Consider the following 22,006-nt stretch of genomic DNA (forward strand, 5'->3'; position numbering starts at 1 on the left):
ATTATTTGTTCCAATAAATTGTTTTTTTTTCCCTTTTCTTGTCTTTTTTTTTTTATTTTTCTTTTATTTTGCAATTGTTTACGAAAGGTTTTTTAAAATGGGTATGGTAGGAAGAGGTTTACACACCCTTATAAAAAAAGTTTTGTTTTTCTCCCTAATTCATGTGGGATTTCGCGTCCTCGTTCGCAGTGGTTCCCTTCTCTATTCGATCGATGTGGGACCCCCCAATCCACCTCCCTTCGAGACCCAACGTTCTTGTTGACACTCTACCTCATGTCTACTCCCCTTTGAAGCTTAACCTTCTCACTAACACATCGCTTAGTGTCTGACTCTTATATCATTTGTAACAACCCAAATCTAACGTTAACAAATATTGTCCTCTTTCGGCTTTTTCTTTCAAATTTCTCTTCAAGATTCTTAAAATGTGTATGCTAGAGAAGGTTTTTACACTCTTATAAAGAATGTTTCGTTCTCCTTTCAACCTAAGGATTGAACACACGAGCAAAGTTTAAAGCAAAGCGAGCCAAATTCTCATAATGATCATCCAAACCCTCCTCCATCATGATGAGTCATCATTCCTAGGTAGTAAATTACCAAAATACCCTTTCTCTCTCTAGAAGGAAAAAAAAAAAAAGAATTAGTAAAAGGGTATCTGTTTCTCTCTCCTCCCTAGACAAGAGAAATCATTACCCACCTCAACATCATCCCCATCCCTTCCTTGGTTTTGCCAAACCTAATCATTCAATTTTTCCTTTTTCTTTCTCTTTAAACCTCTTCTCTCTACTTTTCTTTTTCCTATATTTCTCATCATCACCTCTTTCTTTCCTATTTTACCCCTACTTTTTCCATTTTTTTACCTTCCCTGCCCTTCTCATTTTTTCCAATTTTTCCAATTTTTATTATTACTCATTTAGAGATTTCATTACCTAATTCATATATTTATTAAATATTTTTAATACTCGACTAAAAGTAAAAACATGCCGAAAATACATTATACGTTTCAATATTCAACTAAAAGGAAGAACATGCCGAAAATACATTATACGTTTCAATACTCAACTAAAAGTAAGAGCATGCCGAAAATACGTTATACGTTTCAATACTTAACTAAAAGTAAGAACATGCCGAAGATACGTTATACGTTTCAATACTTAACTAAAAGTAAGAACATGCCGAAGATACGTTATACGTTTCAATACTTAACTAAAAGTAAGAACATGCCGAAAATACGTTATAAAGTCAAAGTGAGCTTACGGTCCGTTTTGTATTTTTGCTATTCGGTTACAAAAACGCGTGAAATTTAATTAAAGTATAGGATAGAATGTGAAATTTTCAAATTATAGGGATAAAATTGAGAGAACGGAAAATAAATTTTATTACGAAAAAAAACTCAAAATAATAAAATTAAAAATTGTCCCCCAATAAATATTTTTATTATTACTAATATAAGATAATTTCGTACTACAATTCATATTTTAGTATGTCCCATTTATAAAATATTTTTAATACTCGACTAAAAGTAAAAAATATACCGAAAAATACTTTACACATTTCAGTATTCAACTAAAAGTAAAAACATACCGTAAAATACGTTATACAGTTCAATACTTAACTAAAAGTAAAAACATGCCGAAAAATATGTTATCCGTTTGAGTACTCAACTAAAAGTAAAAACATGTCGAAAAATACGTTATACGTTTCAATACTTGACTAAAAGTAAAAATATGCCGAAAATACGTTATACGTTTCAATACTTGACTAAAAGTAAAAACATACCAAAAATACATTATACGTTTCAGTATTCAACTAAAAGTAAAAGCATGCCGAAAATACATTATACGTTTGAATACTCGACGAAAAGTAAAAACATGCTGAAAAATACGTTATAAAGTCAGAGTCAGGGTAAAATCCGTTTTATTTTTTTGTTATTTAATTAAAATATGGGATAAAAAGCGAAAATTTTTCAAATTATAGGGACAAAATTGACAAAAACGAAAAATAATTTTTTTTTAAGGAAAGAAACTCAAAATAATAAAATTAAAATTTGTCCCCAATCAATATTTTTATTACAATTTAATTCGAGTAAATCATATTTAAGAAAAATAAAATATCATTTATTAAATATTTTTAATACTCGACTAAAAGTAAGAAGATGCCAAAAATTAAGTTATACATTTTAATATTCAACTAAAAGTAAAAAACATGCCGAAAATACGTTGTAAAGTCAAAGTTAGTTTAAGGTCGGTTTTGTTTTTTTGTTATACGGTTACAAAAACGTGTGAAATTTAATTAAAGTAAAAAAATTTTAATGAAAGAAACTCAAAATACTAAAATTAAAATTTGTCCCCCAATAAATATTATTATTATTTTGCCACGTCATTAAGTAGGGTTTGTCGCATGATTTACCCAACAACTTTAGGCTGTATTTGCTTCCAAAATAATAATAATAATAATAATAATATATAATATATAAAATAATATTTTTAAAAAAATGAATGGAGGTTGAGAGTTAAATTCTAACCGTTTATTAGGTAAGGGAAAATTGGTAGCTACGAAGCACATACTTACAAGTTAGGGCAAAAAAAAGCTTGGGGCTTTACTTTTTCTTAAAGCTGGTTTCCAACTTTTTATGTTATTTTGATGCGAATATAAGTCTTACATTAATTGGGTATGAAGCATTTCGAGTCAATTCCAAATCTGCTAAGCTCTCGGGATTTATGATACATTCAAGATTTTTGTTTAATCGAGAACTTCTCATTAGAACGAGAGTGATATTGAAGATATAATATGTAACGACCCAAATCCACCGCTTTCAAATATGGTCATTTTTGTGTTTTTTCTTTCAGGCTTCCCCTCAAAGCGGGAAAAGTTTCCAGACCCTTATAAATGATGATTTGTTCTCGTCCCTAGGAGGACATCACATAAAAAGTTCTAAATATTTAAATGGTCGAGAAATTTCAATAAATTAATTGAAAATTTTATTTATTTATTGATTAAAAAAAAGGAAAATTAATGATTTGGATTCATTTGAGTGGGTCAAAAGGGAATAGCCCTAGTCAACAAGTCAATAAACTTGTCTTGTTTTATTTTGTATTTCAAACTTGAGAGTAAAAAGGCGAAGAAAAAAAAAGTACATTTTACTTTATATTTTTATTGAATGAGAGAGGTCTTTTTTTTCTCCTTTATTTTGGTCCCACTTATATCGGTAAAAACCCTAAAATAAATTATTAATAGCTCTCATGTAATATTAAAATTATTTTTTATTTTTTAAATTTTATTTCTAAATATTTATCTTAAACAAAATAATGATTTTTTTAATAATTTTTTTTCTCTATTTTTCTTTATTATTTAACATGATCTTCAATTATGTGCTTGAGCTTCCCATCCTTTAAAAATTAAAATTTTAATTAATATATAATGTTAATGTTATTTTTTTTAAAATTACAATTTTACCCCTATAGCTTATTTTATTAATTTCATTCATCTTTGTTGTAAATAAATAGTTTCTGTAATTTAAAAAATTGCATCAACTTCATAAAATGGAAGGGTATTTTTGTAATTTGGTAAAAATATAATTATTTGGTAAATTAGAGAAAGTGTAGATGAAATGGGTGGGATGATTTTAATTTAAAAAGAAAAGAAAAAAAGAAATATAATAATTGGAAGGGGTAATAATGAGCATAATGAGGAATGAGTAGGAAAAAAGAGAGAGCGGGACGGGGTCCGTCAACTTGGTTTGGTACTTCCGTAATTTTAACAAAATCATCATTTCTCTATTTCATTTTTTCCCCATTAAATAAAAAATAAAAATAAAATAAATAATAATAATAATAATAATAATAATAAAACCTACCTGGTGGGCCACTCAGTGCCGTGTGCCTTTTTTCTTAAAAAAAATATATATATATATTTATGATTGATTGATTTTATCTCACCCGTTCATCTTCCTCATCTACCGTCTTCTCATCACCATCCGATCCCTTCTCTCTCCACACACACGTGGATTCATGTTGTTCCACTTTTCCAATTTCCTTTTTTGCCCCCACCTGGAATCTACATCATTAATTCCCCATTTCTTTTTACTCTTTTACCCTTTTCTTAACCCGGTCTGCTCCAACCGCCCCCTCCTCCTCCTCAAATTAAATATACAAATACTATATTTTTTTTTTTTAAAAAAAATAATGATTAAAAATAGCTGACTATAATTAAGCCTAATTCAAACCAGTTTTTATAATATTTTTAAATCTGTGTTGACATTAATATATTTGAATAATTATTAAATATAACAATTAAAAATAGTTAATATGAATAAATAACAAAAAAAAAAATTAAGAGGTATTGTGTTGTGTTATTACAATAGTAGCTATCAAATTATTAAGTATCATATACTTTAACTTAATTTAATTTTTTAAAAATTAATGACTAGTTGAAATACAGTTATTTGACTTAAATTTAACGGTTCGGTTGAACCGAACCGTCGAGTAAGAAGAAAAATTGGAGGGGTAAAATGGGAAGAAGGAAAGAAAAGACGAGTGAAAAAGAAAATGAAAAAAGGAAAAAAAAAATAAATAAATAAAAGGATTTGGTTAACGGAGGGGGGAAATGAAAGATGCGTGCGGGTTCAGTACATTCATGGAAAAATCATGTGGGCCGGATGACGTGGCGACATGTGATTGGTTGATCAAATGCAAAGGAGAAAAAAACACCCCAGAAAGAGGTTAATTTAGAGAGCAGGAAAAAGGGAAGAAAGAAGAGAGAGAAAGCTCGGAAGAAAGGGAAGAGAGAGAAGGGGAGCTCTCTGGGCATGGAAGGCCTGGCCATGCTTAGGCAGCTCATCGGTCAGCTTCAAGAGCTTTTGCAATTCTATCACTCCCATCCTCCTCCACCTCCGGCACCGCCGGCGCACCATCAACTACCTCTCACCCTAGCTTCTTCTCACCAAAGGTTTTCCATCTCAATTTTACGAGCTTTCTTCTTCCTCCGATCTCTATCTTCTTTCTTTCTCCACCATCAGTTTCCGTAATGCGATGTTTAGAAACTTCTACTGAAGTTTTCAGTAGTTATTTTGGTGGATGTGTCTTGCTTAATTCTTGTGATTTTTGTTTTTGGAGCTTTTGCTTCGGTGTTCATTTCTCGCTTTTGTTGTTAGTTTGTTTGTGTTTCTTTGCTGTTTCTGTAAGTTTTGGTTCTTGTTTCTATTGCGTAATGTAATTTTCGATTTTGGTGAAATTTGACTTCGTCTTCTTTGAATTCAGGTTCTGATAGTGTTATTGGGAATCGGGGAATCGGGGATCCGTTGCGAGTTCGGTGTGGTTGAATTCGGTTTGGAATTTGGTTTTCTTGATTTTCGAGTTTGGACTGTTTGAATTTGTGATTTGATTTTGCTTACTCTAGGGGTTTTTGTTGTAATGCGTGATTGACGAATCTCTGCTATTGTTTTTCCTCGAACTTTGTTGAGTTGATAACTAATTCATATCAAATGGAAAGGAGTGAGTTGAAAAGCCTTGGGTGTTTTATGGGTAGCCCCTTTTCAAGAAGGGGAGAAAAGGGGATAACTGACCAGAGAGAAAGCAGGGCCTTAAAAAGTCGAAAGAATCTAAGAATTCGGAACTGTGCTTAAGGAAAATCTAGAAGGTTTAGGAATCATCTTGTAGTTGTAACCACCTAATTGAGTTTATTGATTTGATTGATGTATTATGTGTAACCACCCTTGAATTGGGATTTATTTTATATTTGGGGCATAAATAAACCTAAGCTATCTGATTTAGTAAACTGTACTTTAGTGAGTAGTGGATCATTTGGCTACAGTAATCAGACCAGAATTTTTGGAGGGGAAGATCTTAATATACTTGATGGTGAAAACATATGATATAATGCTTATTGAAGTCTACATTAGTAATTTCAATGACTTTTAGAAGGGCGATGGCCTTCTAATTTAGCAAGTGATTGGTGCTGAGTGAAATGCCCATCGACATGGTTGATAATGGAATAAAAAACTGTGAGGAGGTGCAATAGTAAGAACCAAGTTGATTGGAGAGTTGCTGACTTGCGAAATCATAAATATGTTGTCTCTAATGGCTACCTGGTAATGTATCTAGCCTAAGACAGTGGAAGACTTGTAAGGCTACTGAACTTTATCAATCACTCTATTGGGAAGCTACCCGAATGAGGGTCCAAGTCGTCGTTTAGAGAACTTGTGGACTAATTGAAAATGCCTATGTGGAGAATTTAGTCATGGAAGTTCTAATTGAAAATGCCTATGTGGAGAATTTAGTTATGATGCCAGTATCATTTATTTGACATGATCTATTGTTTTTAGTGTCCACGAACCATCAGCTTGCTATTCATCAAGAAAGTAGACAATCCTTATTTGACATGATCTTTGAGCTTCTTCTTCTTTTTTCTTTTTCTTTTTTTCCCGGAATTATTTTAGCTTTTTTTCTCATTTTTGTGTTATCATTTACAACTTCTATTTATAATTTTTCATTGTTTCTTTTTAAATTTGATTTTGCAAATACTGATGGGAGTGAGAGATATGGAGCGGGATTGTATATCTTGCTGATGTGCCTTTTCTTGTAATTCAAAATGATCATTTGTCTATCATTTGCCTTGGCTCTATTTCACTTTATTTGTTCCTTACAACACTTAATTCCATCATTAGAATGAGAGTTTTTTTTTTTTGTTCTCAATGAAGGTTTTGGCTCTTTATAGAGAGAGAGAGAGAGAGAGAGAGAGAGAGAGAGAGAAACATTAGAATGAGAGGTCCATACGGGCAAGTGGTGTCTAAAAGTGCCAGATTTTAACTTCTAGGACAATTTTTAAACTGGGATTTTCTACATTTCTTGTAATCCTCCTTTACCCAAGTTGTAGTAATCACTGCATCCATTTGAACTTGGCACAATTTTCATCCCTTTTGTTGAGAATGGACTAAATTTTAACAATGTAGATCAGCAGAATAAGTGAGACAAAGTAGGGACAAAAACTCTTAGAAAGAAATTACTTGGATGTCTACTTTTTGTTTCAATAGTTAAATGTATGTAGCTGAAAATTCAGTTGGGCTGGGAGATGTTCTACTCGTTTGTAGGGTGTGCTTTTTATCTGGTTTCAATTTTATTCTGGTCCGTATTGTGTAATGCAATTGAGATAAGGTCAATGTTTGGAAATTTGGAAGTTGGTTGAGAATATTCATTGACCAAGTCATACAATTATATATATTGCTAGTCATTCGGTCAATTGCTGTGAAAATGCTTTATCTTAAAAATGTTTAAATAAAATCATCAAGAAACAAACGATTATTGGAGTGTTATGATTTAAAAGTGTCTTTCAATTTATAGAACTGTCTTGTTTTTCCTCCTCTTCCGTTTTGGATTCTCCTTTTAACTTGTCATGTTTTATATGATCGTAAGACTTTTGTTGAGAACTCTGGTCTGGAGCAGTATATGACGATTTTCAATTTACTTTTGCACAGGTGGTGCTTCAAAGATATTGATGACAACTCTGCAGATGATTTTTATGGTCTTGTAATTGCGGCTGGTAGATCAGGAAATTGTCGGATGACCGAAGCTTGTGTGCTTCCACCTGTTAAAAAACCAAGAAAGGAACGGAACCGAGGAAAATTGTCTGGATCAGCAGCTGCAACTGAGGCGATGGATGAAGAAATGTGGAAAGATTTCCCAGAAGACCTTTTTGAAGCTGTCATTGCAAGACTTCCCATTGCTACATTCTTCCGCTTTCGTGCTGTTTGCCAAAAATGGAACTCGCTGCTAAACTCTGAAACTTTTGCTCTTTACCGTGCTCAAGTCCCGCAAACTACCCCCTGGTTCTACACCATTACTCATGACATGGTTAGTTCGGGAGCCATATATGACCCTTCTTCCAACAAATGGTACCATCCATCCATTTCATCTCAGCCTGTTAGATTACTCGTCCTGCCTGTTGCATCTGCTGGAGGGCTTGTGTGCTTGCTTGATTTCAGTCATAAGAACTTCTTTGTATGCAATCCTCTAACCCGATCTTTTAAAGAGTTGCCAGCTAGATCAGTTGAACTGTGGTCTCGTGTTGCAGTAGGGATGACTCTAAATGGAAGTTCGGCCAGTGGGGGCTACAAGATCTTATGTCTGGGCTGTGATGGAGAGTATGAGGTTTACGACTCCATAGAAAACTCGTGGACTCATCCTCGGAGCATGCCTTCTACAATTAAGCTTCCATTAACCCTGAAACACCGCTCACAAGCTGTCTCGATTGACAACTTTGTTTACTTCATGCGTTCGGATCCTGAAGGGATTATGTCCTACAACATGGTCACTGGGATTTGGAACGAGTTTATAGTTCCCTCTCCGCGCCATCTGACAGACCATACACTTGCTGACTTTGGGGGCCGGCTCATGCTCGTGGGGTTGTTGACGAAAAATGCTGCCACATGCGTGTGTATATGGGAGCTGCAGAAGATGACTCTCTTATGGAAGGAGGTTGACAGAATGCCAAACATATGGTGCTTGGAGTTTTATGGAAAGCACGTTAGAATGAATTGCTTGGGAAACAAAGGGTTGCTCATGCTGTCCTTAAGATCAAGGCAAATGAACAGATTGGTTACGTACGACGTGACGAGCAAAGAATGGTTGAAGGTTCCCGTGTTGCCTCGCGGGAGGAAGCGACAATGGATAACATCGGGTACTGCATTTTACCCTTGCCCAACTGCTGTGGCTTAGCTTAGCTTTTGCAGACATGTACACTCAATGGACGAAGTTGGTTGTTGTTTTAACTTGTGTAAGCTTTATTTCTCACCACGCTTGCCTTCTGTGCTACTGCTTTTCGTGATCTTGTAGTTTTAAGGTTTGATGAACTAGATTTTCCCCAAAAATTAGACCTTTTTCTGGTTTTGGTGTACAAAATTAGCTTTAAAACGTCAAAAAGACAAGTAAGAATTTCGTTTTCTGTGATGGTGAAATTGTATATCATATCTTTATTTCCAAAACAAAATATTCTCTGTTCTTTTGGCTAAAAAGAAGTTGAAGAAGTTCCTTCTTTTGGGTCAATAATTTTGGCTAAAAATGCATGTAAAGTCTCCATTTTTGGGTCTCTTTGTTGGGAAATAGGATTTAGCTTTTTAGCAATTTTTCCAAGGAGCTGAATATGACTTTTTAACTAAACCCTACTCATTGTCATTTTGACCACATGACGAAATGAATCTTTGAATTGACTTAAATTTTGTGTTCGTTTGGGTCCAAAAGAAAAAAGAATTCTGTTCTGAAAACAAGAAAAACACTATAAAACCCAATAGAAAATAACTTCATTTAAGGAAGAAATAAATTAGTTTAACCAAACCAATTGTCAATAATATGATGTCAAAGCAGGAAAAGGACCAACAATTCTATTATCAAAGTTCTTGAAATCCACAAGAAGTACGAACTGTGGAATCATTCCCTTTTTTTTCAAAAAAAAATTCCCTTTCCTTCTGTGTCGTCTACGAAAGGGAGGAAGGGGGTCGAGCAGTTAAACGCCATTCTCTCAAAATCAGAGCATCGCATCAAGCCATTCCTCCTCCTGTTGCTGTCCTGATTATCTGGAAGAGCGCTGTTGAGTAAACAAAGATTAGTAACATTCATAATACCCTTTGAATACAAAATGGGGATAACACGGCAAGGATGAAAATATTCGTCACTACATATGCTAAGGTGGGTTCAACATAGATTTTCAAGATTAATACATCATCCTTGGAACACGACAAGTTTGCTTGTTGTTTTGCAATCAAGATCAAAAAGATGTCACAACCCTGTAAGACAGGTAATGAAGGTTGTTCCTAGGATGGTGAGGTAAATGTAATAAAACCATAGGACCTCCCTCGATAACTCATCCGCATATTGCAAGACAATGTGAATAAATTCCGTCTTTTGAGTTGACATAATCTAACATGTGAAGGACATAAGACTAAACTGGTATAGTCGAAGAATTAAACGGTAGCATACTTGTTCGGTTTTTCTTGGTTGAGTCCTCTTGCAATCATCTAGATTAATTTCACTACCGCCAACCTTATTACATTGGGTTGCCTAGTAAACTATTTGAAGTTTAGGAAGATAACCGGGGTAGCTTGAACCTATTTCCTCCTATATTAGGAGTGACAAATTGACATATCCACCACGGACAATTTTGCTCTCATTCAGTCAAAAATGTTTCGGTAGCATGGAAGCAAAATCACATCCCAAGGCCAGGAAACTCTACCCGGACAAAATTTTACAAGAAGCATGATCCAGATATGCAACAGAGAACGAAAACAAGACAAATGTTATGAGAGCTAGGATGGAATAAGGCTTACGGGACTGTCTCTAACGTGTGAGGGAAAGACTGGTAAAAAATTAGAGCTATGAGCTCAGAATACTGAGCTGGAAAAAGGGAAGGAGACGAATGTGAATGAAGGAATGGAGAATTGACGACTCTGAAAATGAATACTAAAAGAGCTTACCAGATGCACCATCAAACTCAGATAGCTCGACTAGGTGGAAAAAAACATAAAAAGTGTCCAAGTTAGATGAAAACTTGAACATCTTTCTTTAAGATACTATTTTGAATCTAAGACAAACTAAGGTTAATTCCCTTCTTTGTTCTTGACTCCACCCTATACCTCGAACCAAGGATGAAAATACCCATAAATCCGTAAATCAAAGGGTTCAACATTGATATTGAAGATTAATCAATATCTCTAATATCTTTTATAAATACGCATAAAAGATTATACATATTTAAATAGTAATATCAAGATGTATATATAAATTTTTAATCACAGAAATATTTGTGACTTTATCCATTTTAATCCTTGCCTCCAGAACTAGGAACTCGTATACTTGGTTTATATGAAGGTAGCCACAACTTAAGCTACAAACTATATATCAGATGAAGCAAAAACTTATATGATATAAACACAACAAAGGATTAGTCTTACATGATCCAATGACAACGAATATGAAGAATCCAAGCAGCAGGGGCCCAACAGGATAATCCTTCCCCTTCTTAACAGTCGTCTCTGGAACAGCTCCTCTCTTTGTGATATTCCTATCGAACTTCCCCACCTTTCGGTCTGCAAGACGCCTTGATGTTGTCTACAAAAGCCGAAGGCAACATTTACCAAGTATTGTTCAAAAAGGCAGATCAAAATATAAAAATTTAGGATACAGGGAATTTCAGCAGCACTAACAATTCAAAACAAAATGAAATCATTTTGTTAGCTCAATTATTTCCCCCCATTAAAAACTATAACCTAACCTAACCATATGTTGACCAAAAATCTTAGGATAAGATGGTCTAAATTACAAAATTGAGACTTGAGAAAACAACTATCAACTTAGATTAACACCCAAGAGGGAATACTTGTTTCCAATTATTCTTCTGCTAAGACTTAATTTTCACAAAACATAAGCTAGAATAAGGACATAAGATTAACGATTTGAACGTCCAAAATTTTACTTCACTATCACAAGTGTCCCCTCCAATTTTCTCCGGTCTGTTTTTGCTCTATTCTTATAAATATTCTCAATTAGGTTTCACGAAGAGTTCAGACCAATACTGACTACAAAATCCCTTTAAAAATTTCCCAATCAAAGGCTATCACTTGTTTCAAATTACTAATTCCTCATGATCTACATTGTCAAAAGACCACTAATACGAACATTTAATCCCTCAATTTCGGAATGAGATGCAATAAAAACCAATTAGCCAAAGGTCAAACAAAAAAAAAAAACCTATAATGGCAAAACAGATCATTGGACCGAATTCTCAACGAAGAAAACAGAAAAAAGGATCACAATCCACAAGAAAAAATTGCTTAGCGAAAGATTAAACGATCCAGTTAAGGAAAAACGATCGATATCACGAGTCAGTGATCAAAACCCTAGAACAAAAATCATCCGCACTTACAGATCTGAGAGCGAAACGAAACGGGGAAGAAAATTACCATGATTTTGGCAGGAAATTGAGTAGCCGGAGAGATTAGAAGAATTGCAGTGATCGATTCTCCTCCTGGCCGGCCGGCGAGTCTTCTCTCCGGTCACCGTTCTGATCCCAATCAATAGATTAATGGTCTGATCCTTCGGTGAGTAATTTTGAGATTTAAATAATTTGACTTAATGGCCATCATTGATACGGTCCCGCATTTTGCGTCACCGTCAGACGATTATTGGGCGCCGCCACGTTTTATGATATACGTGGCTCTTTCTTATTGGATGTTTGGGCAACGCCCACGTAACGTTTTTTGTAACATTATTTTTCACAAAAGAATAGGAAATTTGGATAAATATATAAATATGTAATTCGTGGGCCTAGGAATGAAGTTTCGGCCCACAGTCACATGCTCATTTCCTGGACAAGCCCAATTTGCATCAGCCCAAATAGAACGCAATTAAGATAGTTAAAAGCTAAAAAAGACCATATATGCGATCTGTGAGCTTGAGCTATTACAAAAACTATATTAGAGCCAGACATCAAGCGATGTGTCAGTAATTAGACTGAATCCTAAAGTAGGATGAACACGAGCAATATTCAAAATGGTTTGGTTATATTTAATTATGTAAAAAATAATAAAATAATTCTTTTATTTATTCTCTAAAAAAATAGGGTTTGGCAGCTTCCCAACATATTTAATTGTTTTAAAAACATTTATTAAAAAAGAAAAATAACAAATGGGTAATATAAAAATTGATTAATAAAAAGAAAAGGAAATTCCAACAAAAAAAAAAAGGTCAAATTCAAATGGGTAAGTGCTATCCCATAATCTTTTCCCACTTCAACCACTCTTTCTCTCTCTCTCATTTTTTTTATATTTATTAATTAATCCTTACACTTTTAAAATTTTCATTTTAATCCCTATATTTCAGACTAAATAATACTAATTATAGATATTAATAATTTTATTTAGCAATGGATAGAAGGACACCAAAATTACTTTTAGTTATATATATATATTTAAAAAAGACAAAATGAGATAAGTAGGCTTAAATAATTTAATTAATTAATCAATAATAAATTTTAAAAAGAAAAATTCATTTGATACATCAATAATAATTAATATTTTATCCACTCGAGCTATACTCAAATTGATTTATATTTTAATATAAATATAAAAATAAATAAACTAAAATAATCATTGAATATTCAAAAGCTATGGAATTTGGGCTCTATTTTTTTAAATGTCAAGTCCTTAATTAATTAAATATTTGATTATTTGTCAATTTTTTTTATATTAAATAATGACTTGTTTGGAAATTCATCAGTGTTATAAAATAATTAATATGACAAATTTCATAATTTTTTTTTTTTTTTTTTTTTCTGGTTGAAGTCTACCTAACCTCCGCCTTTGCCGACCTAATAATAATTAATAAATAACTAAATAAATAAATATTTCTAAAATTTAAAATATTATAATCCAATTTTCTAAAGTTTTTAAAGTTTTTAAAGTAATGTGTCTAATGTTTATTAATTTGTTTATATGGAAGCATGACCCTTCAAATTAAATATTCTCCTTAATTTCATTTTTCTCTCCTACATTTATAGGCTTATTTTATTTTATCTTTGTGTTCCTTTTATGTATATTTCAATAAAATAAAATAAAATTTGAAACACATTTATTTTGGTCGTTAATATTATTCTAATGAACTTTGAACGAGAGCGATCTTAACAATCGAATGATTAAGAAATATTTAAAATAAATGTTATGACTTTGATGTCATTTGTAACACTACAAACCCACTGCTAGTAGATATTGTCTGTTTTGGCTTTTGTTACGTATCGTCATCAGTCTCACGATTTTTAAAATACTTATCCGGGAGAGATGTTTCCACACTCTTATAAGGAATGCTTCATTCTCCTTTCCACCCGATGTGAGATCTCACAATCCACCTTTATTGGGGGCCAACATTCTCGTTCGCACACCGCCTGGTGTCCGACTCTGATACCATTTATAATGGCCCAAACTCACCGCTAGCAGATGTTATCTGCTTTGGCCCATTACGTATGACTATCAACCTTACCGTTTTTAAACATATCTACTAGGGAGAGGTTTCTACATGAATGCTTTGTTCCCTTCTCTAACCAATGCGAGATCTAACAATCCATCCCCCCTATTCGGGGCCTAGCATCCTCATTGGCACACTGCTTGGTGGCAAGCTCTAGACATTGCCCACTTTGGCTCGTTATGTATCGTCATCAACCTCACGATTTTAAAACATGTATGCTAGAGAGAGGTTTCTACATGTTTATAAGAAATGCTTCGTTTTTCTCTCCAACCGATGTGGGATCTCACAAGCATGCTTTACTTGGAGCAATTTTTTATTGGGCGACCTTCTAGAAATTTTTCTGAGATGCAGATAAGTTAGAACAAAACATATTAGAAAGACTCGTGTTGGTCTGTAGAAATAATCTTCACTCTTAAGAATCAGAGAGTAGGTAACATAACATGGTTTAAATCAAATCATTAAATACTATTGAATAGTATACTAGAAACACATCAAATTATAGTATTATAGTAATGTGATGTCCCACATTGGTTGAAGAGGAGAACAAACCACCATTTATAAGGGTGTGGAAGCCTTCCCTACCCTATCAGACGTGTTTTAAAGCCTTGAGGGAAAGTCCAAAGAGGACAATATCTGCTAGCGGTGGATCTAGGCCGTTACAAGTAAGATTACATTTCGTCTGTAGCATGAGCTCAAGAACAAACACATACATTGGGATATTTGATTCCACCATACATATTAAGTTCGACGAATCAAGCTATATTTTGAAAAGTCTTTGTTTTTCCTTTTTTATTTCTATCTAATTTCTTTTTGAGTCATTCACGGGTAAACCAAATAAAATAAAGGAATAAATCTATTACTTTGAAAAGTAATTTTTTTTTAAAAGTGGATTAACCTAAATATAAAGTAAAAGAGAAGTTAATAGGATTAATATTCGATTAGGTATAGTAAGAAATTAAGGCAGTAAAATCATGTTGTTAATATTTTATGGTAAAATAAATGAGAGAATTTATTAAAGAAAGATATTATAACAAAAATGTGTACAGCGGAGCCGACAAGGTTGTCCAAGTCGGCGGTACACGTGGGACAGGGATGCTCTCCCTTCCAATTTATTAATAAATAGTTTAATGCTTTGTTCATTCGGAATATGCCACGTGTCAGATAGACCATAGTTTATGACACGTAGGATGATATTATTGGTTCGAGTTGTGAGAACCGGTGCGCTGACGTGGAGTGTCTCTGTCAGAACAGCTCCCATCAGGCGGGCCCCACGGAACCACCACAATTAAATAGTTTTCTTAGGAAAAAAAAGAAAAAGGAAATTAAACAGAGAAGTGGGTAATGGGAACAATACCCCTGGCTATATTTTCCCCTTGCTTTTCACTTTAATTACCATTTTGCCACTTATATGATTTGATCAAATAATAAATATAAAATTTTAACTTTTTCCAAAATTACAACTTTACCCTTTTAGAAACTAAGATTGGTTGGGAAGATATTTTTTTCATTGCCAAATATGATATCACTATTTAACTTAAACTCATTTCCTAGATTGTTTTGGATGGCGGGTGGAACCGTCTAATAATGTTTTTTTGGGCTTTTTCTTTCGGTCTTCCTTTTAAGGTTTTTAAAATACATCGACTAATCTCTTCCTTAATCGATGTGTGATTTCACAACTCACCCCTTTGGAGTCCAGCGTGTTCGTTGGCACTTGTTCCCTTCTCCAATTGATGTGGGACCTCCAATCTACCCCCTTTAGGGCCCAACGTCCTTACTAGCACACTGCTTTGAGTCCAACCCCTTCAAGCTCAACCTCATCGTTGGCACACTGCCTCGTGTCCACCCCCTTCGAGCTCAGCCTTTTCGCTGGCACATCGCCTTATGTTTGGTTCTGATACCATTTGTAACGGCCCAAATCCATTGCTAGCATATGTTGTCATATTTTGGCTTACCCTTTCGGGCTTCAGAAGACTAGCAAACGGATTTTAAAACTTGAAGAGAAGTCCGAAAAAGACAATATCTAATAGCAGTGGACCTAGGACGAGAAAAAGGGGAGGGGGAAGAGATAGGAGGAGGGTTATTGAGTAAATAAGAGTGGGAAGGAAGGGCAGTTTTGTCCTAAAAAATAAGAGGGTTGGAAGGAGGAGTTAGCGTGTAGAAATGTGCATGGTGGGGGGATGTGGTATGAATAGATGAAATGGATAAGGAAGGATATGGAGAAAGAAGCAAAGTTAGAGATAGAGACAGAGAGAAGCACTAATTTGCTTGATGAGTGGGACTGCGCCCTTTTTTTCTACTCTTTACCGCATCATCATAATTTTCATTTCCTTTCATCATCATATGAGTTCATTCTTTGTTCTTCTTCTTCTTCCTCTGCCAGCAGCTTTAGATCTTTGCAGCTTGGCTTTCTCAAAGCTCATTGTGTTTTTGTTCTTATTTTAACAACTGGGTTTTGTTTTTCAAATCCCAGTTCTTAAACTAAGTTTGGGGGAATCCTTAGGGGAGCTCTGTTCGGACCAATTCCATGTTCTGGGTTTTGGTCAAATTCTGTTTTTGTGTGTAGGTATATGAATTTCTTATCCCAAATCAACCCAAATTCTGGGTGGATATCGAAGCATCTCTCTTCTCTCTCTAAAACTCGTAGCTGATTTTAACAAAGAGGCCAGACCCATCTCAGGCTGCTCATGGTTTTAGCTTGATTTTCAATGAACTGGTTCATTAATGAAGTTATGGAAGCCAAGGTTGGTTTGGTATGGGTCCAGTTTTGGGAGAAGCTCATTGGAAAGTGCTGCAAGATGCATCACCAGTACTATCAGTATATTGGATCCCAGAAAGCTAGAAACACTTGGTGGAGAAGGGTTTTGGTGGCCTGGGTTCTTTGTTCTGTGTTTGGTTCTTTGTGGATCTTCCATTACATGAGCTCTCAAGCTACAGAGAAGAGGAAAGAGGGGTTGGGAAGCATGTGTGATGAGCGGGCTCGGATGCTTCAAGATCAGTTCAATGTCAGTATGAACCATATCCAAGCAATGTCCATACTCATCTCCACCTTCCATCATGCCAAGAATCCTTCTGCTATAGATCAGGTATTCAATTGTGTTGTTTTCATCATAATCCTTGTTTTTCTACTGCTTTTTCTTGTTCATGTATGGTTGTGTATGAAATTTGAAGTTATCTATGTTATGAACACACCTTGGCTTTGTGTTTGAAGTGCTTTTTCATGGAATCGAAGTGTTCTGGTAATGTCGTAGGTCCACCGCTAGCACATATTATCCTATTAGGGAGAGGTTTCGACTTGGGATCTCACAATTCGTTTGGAGTAGTAGTCTCTATTAGTCACTAACTTTGATACATATAGAGGACATTTGCGAGGTACACGGAACGAACTGCGTTCGAGAGGCCTCTTACCAGTGGTGTAGCGTATGCGGTAAGGGTGCTCCATTCGGAACGAGAGCGTTTCGAGAAGCAGCAGGGGTGGACAATTAAAAGGATGGATAAAATTGAACAAAGTCCGGTTCATGAAGATGACTATGCTCCAGAAGACCTGGAGCCATCGCCGACCCAAGACGAATATGCTCCCGTTATCTTCGCACAGGATACGATTTCTCATGTCGTTTCTCTTGATATGCTGTCGGGAAAGGTTAGATACTTTCTTATCTTTTGGAACCTTGTCTTGTCAATGAGATTCCTGTTATGTTGTGAGTACTTTACTTGGATCTGATACTTTCAGTGGTTCGGCTGCCTGGTTTTGATAAGACTCGTACATTTTCGGAATGTTCTTAAAAGTTTCGAGCTTCGAACATGTGATGTTCTACTTAAAAGTTTTGAGCATAAGATTTAATATTGAATTATTTGCATCACCAGGAAGACAGGAAGAACGTTTTACGAGCTAGAGCATCGGGAAAGGGAGTGTTAACAGCTCCATTCAAATTGATCAAAACAAATCGCCTCGGAGTCATACTTACGTTTGCTGTCTACAAGAGAGATCTTCCCTCGAATGCCACTCCAAACGAGAGGATTCAAGCTACAGATGGGTATGTCTTTCTTTGTGATGATCGAACTCGATACGTCTAGTTCTTAACGAAATCCGAATGGAACTTAAACTAAACATTTGTCAAACAGATATCTTGGTGGAGTTTTTGATATCGAGTCGCTTGTGGAGAAGCTACTTCAACAGCTTGCAAGCAACCAAACCATCCTAGTGAATGTTTATGATACTACGAACCAATCACACCCGATCAGTATGTACGGTAAAGACGTATCAGAAGACGGGTTGCAGCATGTTAGCCCGCTTAACTTTGGGGATCCAGATAGGAAGCACGAGATGCGATGCAGGTAATTACATCTCCATTTCGACGTAACAAGTTCAATCAAGTAATGTACTGCAGAATGGTAATTCTAAGTTTGTGACACAGATTCAAACAAAAACAACCATGGCCGTGGTTAGCAATATCAACTTCAATTGGCATACTCATTATTGCATTGCTTTTGGGGTATATATTTCACGCAACCTTGAACCGTATCATGAAAGTGGAGGACGATTATCACGAGATGATGGAACTCAAGAAACGGGCAGAAGCTGCCGATGTTGCGAAATCTCAGGTATGTGGACACTTTGATTAGTCTCGACATTCGTCTACGAATTGAGCCTCAAGAATTCTTCAACCCTTTGTAGTTCCTTGCAACCGTGTCTCATGAGATCAGATCCCCAATGAACGGCGTTCTAGGTGAGAATTTAGTTCGTTCTACGACGAAATTCTTCGAATTATACTATGTTCGAGTAATATCAAACCGATTTCTTTGGATATTTCAGGGATGTTGGATTTGCTTATGGACACAGGCTTGGATTTCACTCAACAAGATTTTGTTAGAAGTGTACAAGATAGTGGGAAGGCTTTGGTGTCATTGGTAAATGAGGTTTTGGATCAGGCAAAGATTGAATCTGGAAAGCTTGAGCTTGAAGCCATTCCATTCAATCTGCAAGCAATTTTGGATGATATTTTGTCACTTTTTTCTGGGAAATCTCAAGAGAAAGGATTGGAGGTAATATTAAGCTTTAAATTCTGCACTCCACACAACCATTCTTCATGTTTTACCTCACATTATATCGGCATGGCCGTTCGTCTGGATGACAGCTCGCAGTTTACATCTCGGACAGCGTCCCCGAGATGCTTGTCGGTGATCCTGGAAGGTTTAGGCAAATCATCACTAATCTCGTGGGGAACTCGATCAAGGCAAGTAACGCTTGTTTCTACATGTCCCTCTTGTTTAGCTGCTAAGTCATGATGTTTGGATTTGGCAGTTCACAGAGCAAGGACATATATTTATCACAGTTAATCTGGTTGAGGAGGTTCTTGAGTCGATTGATCTCGAGATCGAGTCATCAACGAATAGCACGTTGAGTGGCTATCCGATTGCCAATAGGCGTATGAGCTGGGCTGGATTTAAAACATTGAGTCAAGACGGACCGACGGCTTGCCATTTCCCGCCATTGTCACCAGACCATATTAACCTCATGGTATCCGTGGAAGATACAGGCGTTGGCATTCCCGTAGAAGCGCAATCACGTGTTTTCACTCCTTTCATGCAGGTTCAACCGTCCATATCTAGAACACACGGAGGAACGGGTATCGGGCTGAGTATTAGCAAATGTTTGGTTGGTCTGATGAAGGGGGAGATTGGTTTTGCAAGTGTACCTACGATTGGGTCGACCTTCACATTTACTGTGGTTTTCTCGAACGAGCCAAGTGAGTATAACAAATCCCAGCCAATAAAGAACACTTCCATCTCAGCGTCCTCGGAATTCAAGGGCATGAGGGCATTAGTCGTGGACCATCGACCGATTCGAGCCAAAGTATCGAGATATCATATTCAACGTCTTGGAATAAACGTGGAGTTATTACCTGACTTGAACCAATGTGTGCATACCATGATTGGTGGTTCAGCTATCAATATGATCTTTGTTGAGCAAGATCTTTGGGATAAGGACACGAGCATATCAGATCTTTTTATCCACAACTTGAGAAATTCTAATGGGGTTCCTCCCAAACTGTTTCTTCTTACTAACTCCAGCGATATAATTTCTGATGTACTAACTCCCATAGTCATCTTAAAGCCCTTGAGGGCAGGCATGCTTGCTGCCTCTCTACACCGCTTCATGGGCGTCCGAATTAATCGCAACAGAGAGCTTCCTGTACACTCTCTCCGTCATTTACTTCTCGGTCGGAAAATTCTTATCATAGACGACAATAAGGTTAACCGTATCGTTGCTGCTGGTGCTCTAAAACGGTATGGAGCTGATGTCGTATGCAAAAACAGTGGAATAGATGCAATCCGATTGCTTACGCCACCCCATCGATTCGATGCTTGTTTCATGGATATTCAGATGCCAGAAATGGATGGGTATGTGATATACTTGCTTACTTTTCCTTCTTCTTTCTAAACATTTTGTAGCAATAGGAAGGCTTGCAAACATACATAATGGTAAATGAGCTGATCACTTCAGTGCTTGTTCTGCCTCACAGCTTTGAAGCTACACGAAGAATTCGGGAAATCGAATGTCGTATCAACGACAGTATCAAAGTTGGAGAACAATCAAAAGAAGCATACGAAAATAAATGTAATTGGCACGTACCCATCTTCGCCATGACTGCAGACGTAATCCAGGCGACACATGAGAAATGTCTTCGGTGTGGGATGGATGGATACGTTACGAAGCCATTTGAAATCGATCTACTTTACCGAGAGGTTTCTCAGTTTTTCCACAGTACCTCAAATGGAACTTTATAGACAGAAATCATATACTCCGGGTCTGTAGACGACACTGGCCCACTCGGTCAGGCTGTACAGCATGATTGAAAGGGTGTACATTGCCTCCAAGTAAGTATTTTACTTGAAAGACATAGGATCCAGTACAAAATGTAGGCAATATATTCTGATACTAATGGTGAAAAGCTTCCATCATATTCTGTCTTTTGCAGTCGAAGATGATAGACTTACGCTTAATATGATGATGCCAGGCAAGCCTAAGTTTTGTTGAATAGTGTAAATAGTAGACAGACATAAGGTTGATGGAGTTTTCGTCTCCGGACAAGTCGAATGAGAAACGGTTTTTCTATGCCCCTCTGCTACGACCTGAATTTGATTCTGACAGCCGGCATAGATTGACCCCCCCACTATTACGACGAAAAAAGCTCTGCCCTTTTCCTTCGCTACTAGGAGAGTGCTACTTCTATCAGTGCCGGAGCTTGAGTCGAATTGATCGTGTGTCATGTGCAACGTCCATTAATTTAGACTCCTTCCCCCTTCTTAACTACGAATAAGATCGAAAAAGGCCTGAACCAAACTAAGAACAAAAATGAATTTTCAATACAAGTTACCATATCGGTCACTGAGGTCGGTAAGTTACCATTTGGTTTGCAGTGATGATGTACAAGTTGCAGATCATGAGAGGGCCCTGAAAGGCAGTGTAGATATCAATTTAGATGGAAGAATGTTGTGTGGCAACTGGAAGGGAAGCGGTTTGTATATTAAGAACATGTTTGATTCTCATGTTTGTAATAATTCTCTCTCACAGTTCCCACTTGCCGTGTATAAAATTTTTACCATTCCTAGTTTGATCATTCTTCTCCCTCACAAAACTATATATTATTTAGGTGGTTGTGTTGCCTTTTACTTGCTATATAACATTAACGTTCTCTTATTATTATTTCCAAACTCGCTTTCAAAAATTTTTTTACTCCCGTTTTTAAAACCTTCTTTTCAAACAGGGCTAGAGACTTGAGCATATATTGCTTGATTGAAGGCGACACAAATACAAATTGGCTTGACTCATTTGGTGTTGGAAGTTGACATATATTGCTTGATTGTAGGCAACACAAATATAAATTGGCTTGACTCATTTGTAGTTGGGAAGTGACTGCCGCACAATAGCAAAATTCGCTGCCCAAAAGAATACGATTGTGACAGGATATGCGTGAATATTCTTGATTTCTCTGTTTTAAATGAAT

General features: G+C 35.9%; 3 protein-coding genes and 1 long non-coding RNA gene across 4 annotated transcripts; 2 read left to right on the plus strand and 2 right to left on the minus strand.

The window, feature by feature from the left end:
* Positions 1–318: 318 nt before the first annotated feature.
* On the minus strand, positions 319–14,046 carry LOC111497552. Its single transcript, XR_002720627.1, has 4 exons — positions 13,861–14,046; positions 1,658–1,661; positions 772–778; positions 319–471 (listed from the first exon to the last, which is right to left on the minus strand). It is a non-coding gene; the product is annotated as an uncharacterized LOC111497552 (long non-coding RNA).
* Positions 4,727–8,869, plus strand: LOC111497547 (F-box only protein 6). The gene is made up of 2 exons (XM_023148352.1): positions 4,727–4,944; positions 7,469–8,869. Exons 1-2 carry the CDS (start codon positions 4,805–4,807, stop codon positions 8,706–8,708), a joined length of 1,380 nt encoding a protein of 459 aa, XP_023004120.1. The 5' UTR covers positions 4,727–4,804; the 3' UTR covers positions 8,709–8,869.
* On the minus strand, positions 9,268–12,160 carry LOC111497550 (stress-associated endoplasmic reticulum protein 2-like). Its single transcript, XM_023148355.1, has 3 exons — positions 11,945–12,160; positions 10,937–11,093; positions 9,268–9,573 (listed from the first exon to the last, which is right to left on the minus strand). Exons 1-3 carry the CDS (start codon positions 11,945–11,947, stop codon positions 9,527–9,529), a joined length of 207 nt encoding a protein of 68 aa, XP_023004123.1. The 5' UTR covers positions 11,948–12,160; the 3' UTR covers positions 9,268–9,526.
* Positions 14,047–16,201: 2,155 nt separating the features above from the next.
* On the plus strand, positions 16,202–21,548 carry LOC111497614 (histidine kinase 3-like). The gene is made up of 11 exons (XM_023148446.1): positions 16,202–17,083; positions 17,356–17,637; positions 17,862–18,031; positions 18,120–18,332; positions 18,413–18,599; positions 18,673–18,724; positions 18,811–19,040; positions 19,133–19,231; positions 19,300–20,399; positions 20,522–20,876; positions 20,978–21,548. Exons 1-10 carry the CDS (start codon positions 16,706–16,708, stop codon positions 20,784–20,786), a joined length of 2,976 nt encoding a protein of 991 aa, XP_023004214.1. The 5' UTR covers positions 16,202–16,705; the 3' UTR covers positions 20,787–20,876; positions 20,978–21,548.
* Positions 21,549–22,006: the final 458 nt, after the last annotated feature.

Source organism: Cucurbita maxima, unplaced genomic scaffold (assembly GCF_002738345.1).
Source record: "Cucurbita maxima cultivar Rimu unplaced genomic scaffold, Cmax_1.0 Cma_Scf00024, whole genome shotgun sequence".
In the NCBI taxonomy this organism is placed as follows: domain Eukaryota; kingdom Viridiplantae; phylum Streptophyta; class Magnoliopsida; order Cucurbitales; family Cucurbitaceae; genus Cucurbita; species Cucurbita maxima.

What these genes read in the sequence shown, in the direction of transcription:
- LOC111497547 (XM_023148352.1), top strand. Translation starts at nt 4,805, where the DNA reads ATGGAAGGCCTGGCCATGCTTAGGCAGCTCATCGGTCAGCTTCAAGAG. An exon ending in CTAGCTTCTTCTCACCAAAG is followed by an intron (nt 4,945 to 7,468) that starts GTTTTCCATCTC and finishes ACTTTTGCACAG; the next exon opens with GTGGTGCTTCAAAGATATTG.
- LOC111497550 (XM_023148355.1), bottom strand. An exon ending in ATTCGTTGTCATTGGATCAT is followed by an intron (nt 9,574 to 10,936) that starts GTAAGACTAATC and finishes TTTACTCAACAG; the next exon opens with CGCTCTTCCAGATAATCAGG.
- LOC111497614 (XM_023148446.1), top strand. Translation starts at nt 16,706, where the DNA reads ATGAACTGGTTCATTAATGAAGTTATGGAAGCCAAGGTTGGTTTGGTA. An exon ending in ATCCTTCTGCTATAGATCAG is followed by an intron (nt 17,084 to 17,355) that starts GTATTCAATTGT and finishes TGATACATATAG; the next exon opens with AGGACATTTGCGAGGTACAC. An exon ending in CCCAATGAACGGCGTTCTAG is followed by an intron (nt 18,725 to 18,810) that starts GTGAGAATTTAG and finishes TGGATATTTCAG; the next exon opens with GGATGTTGGATTTGCTTATG.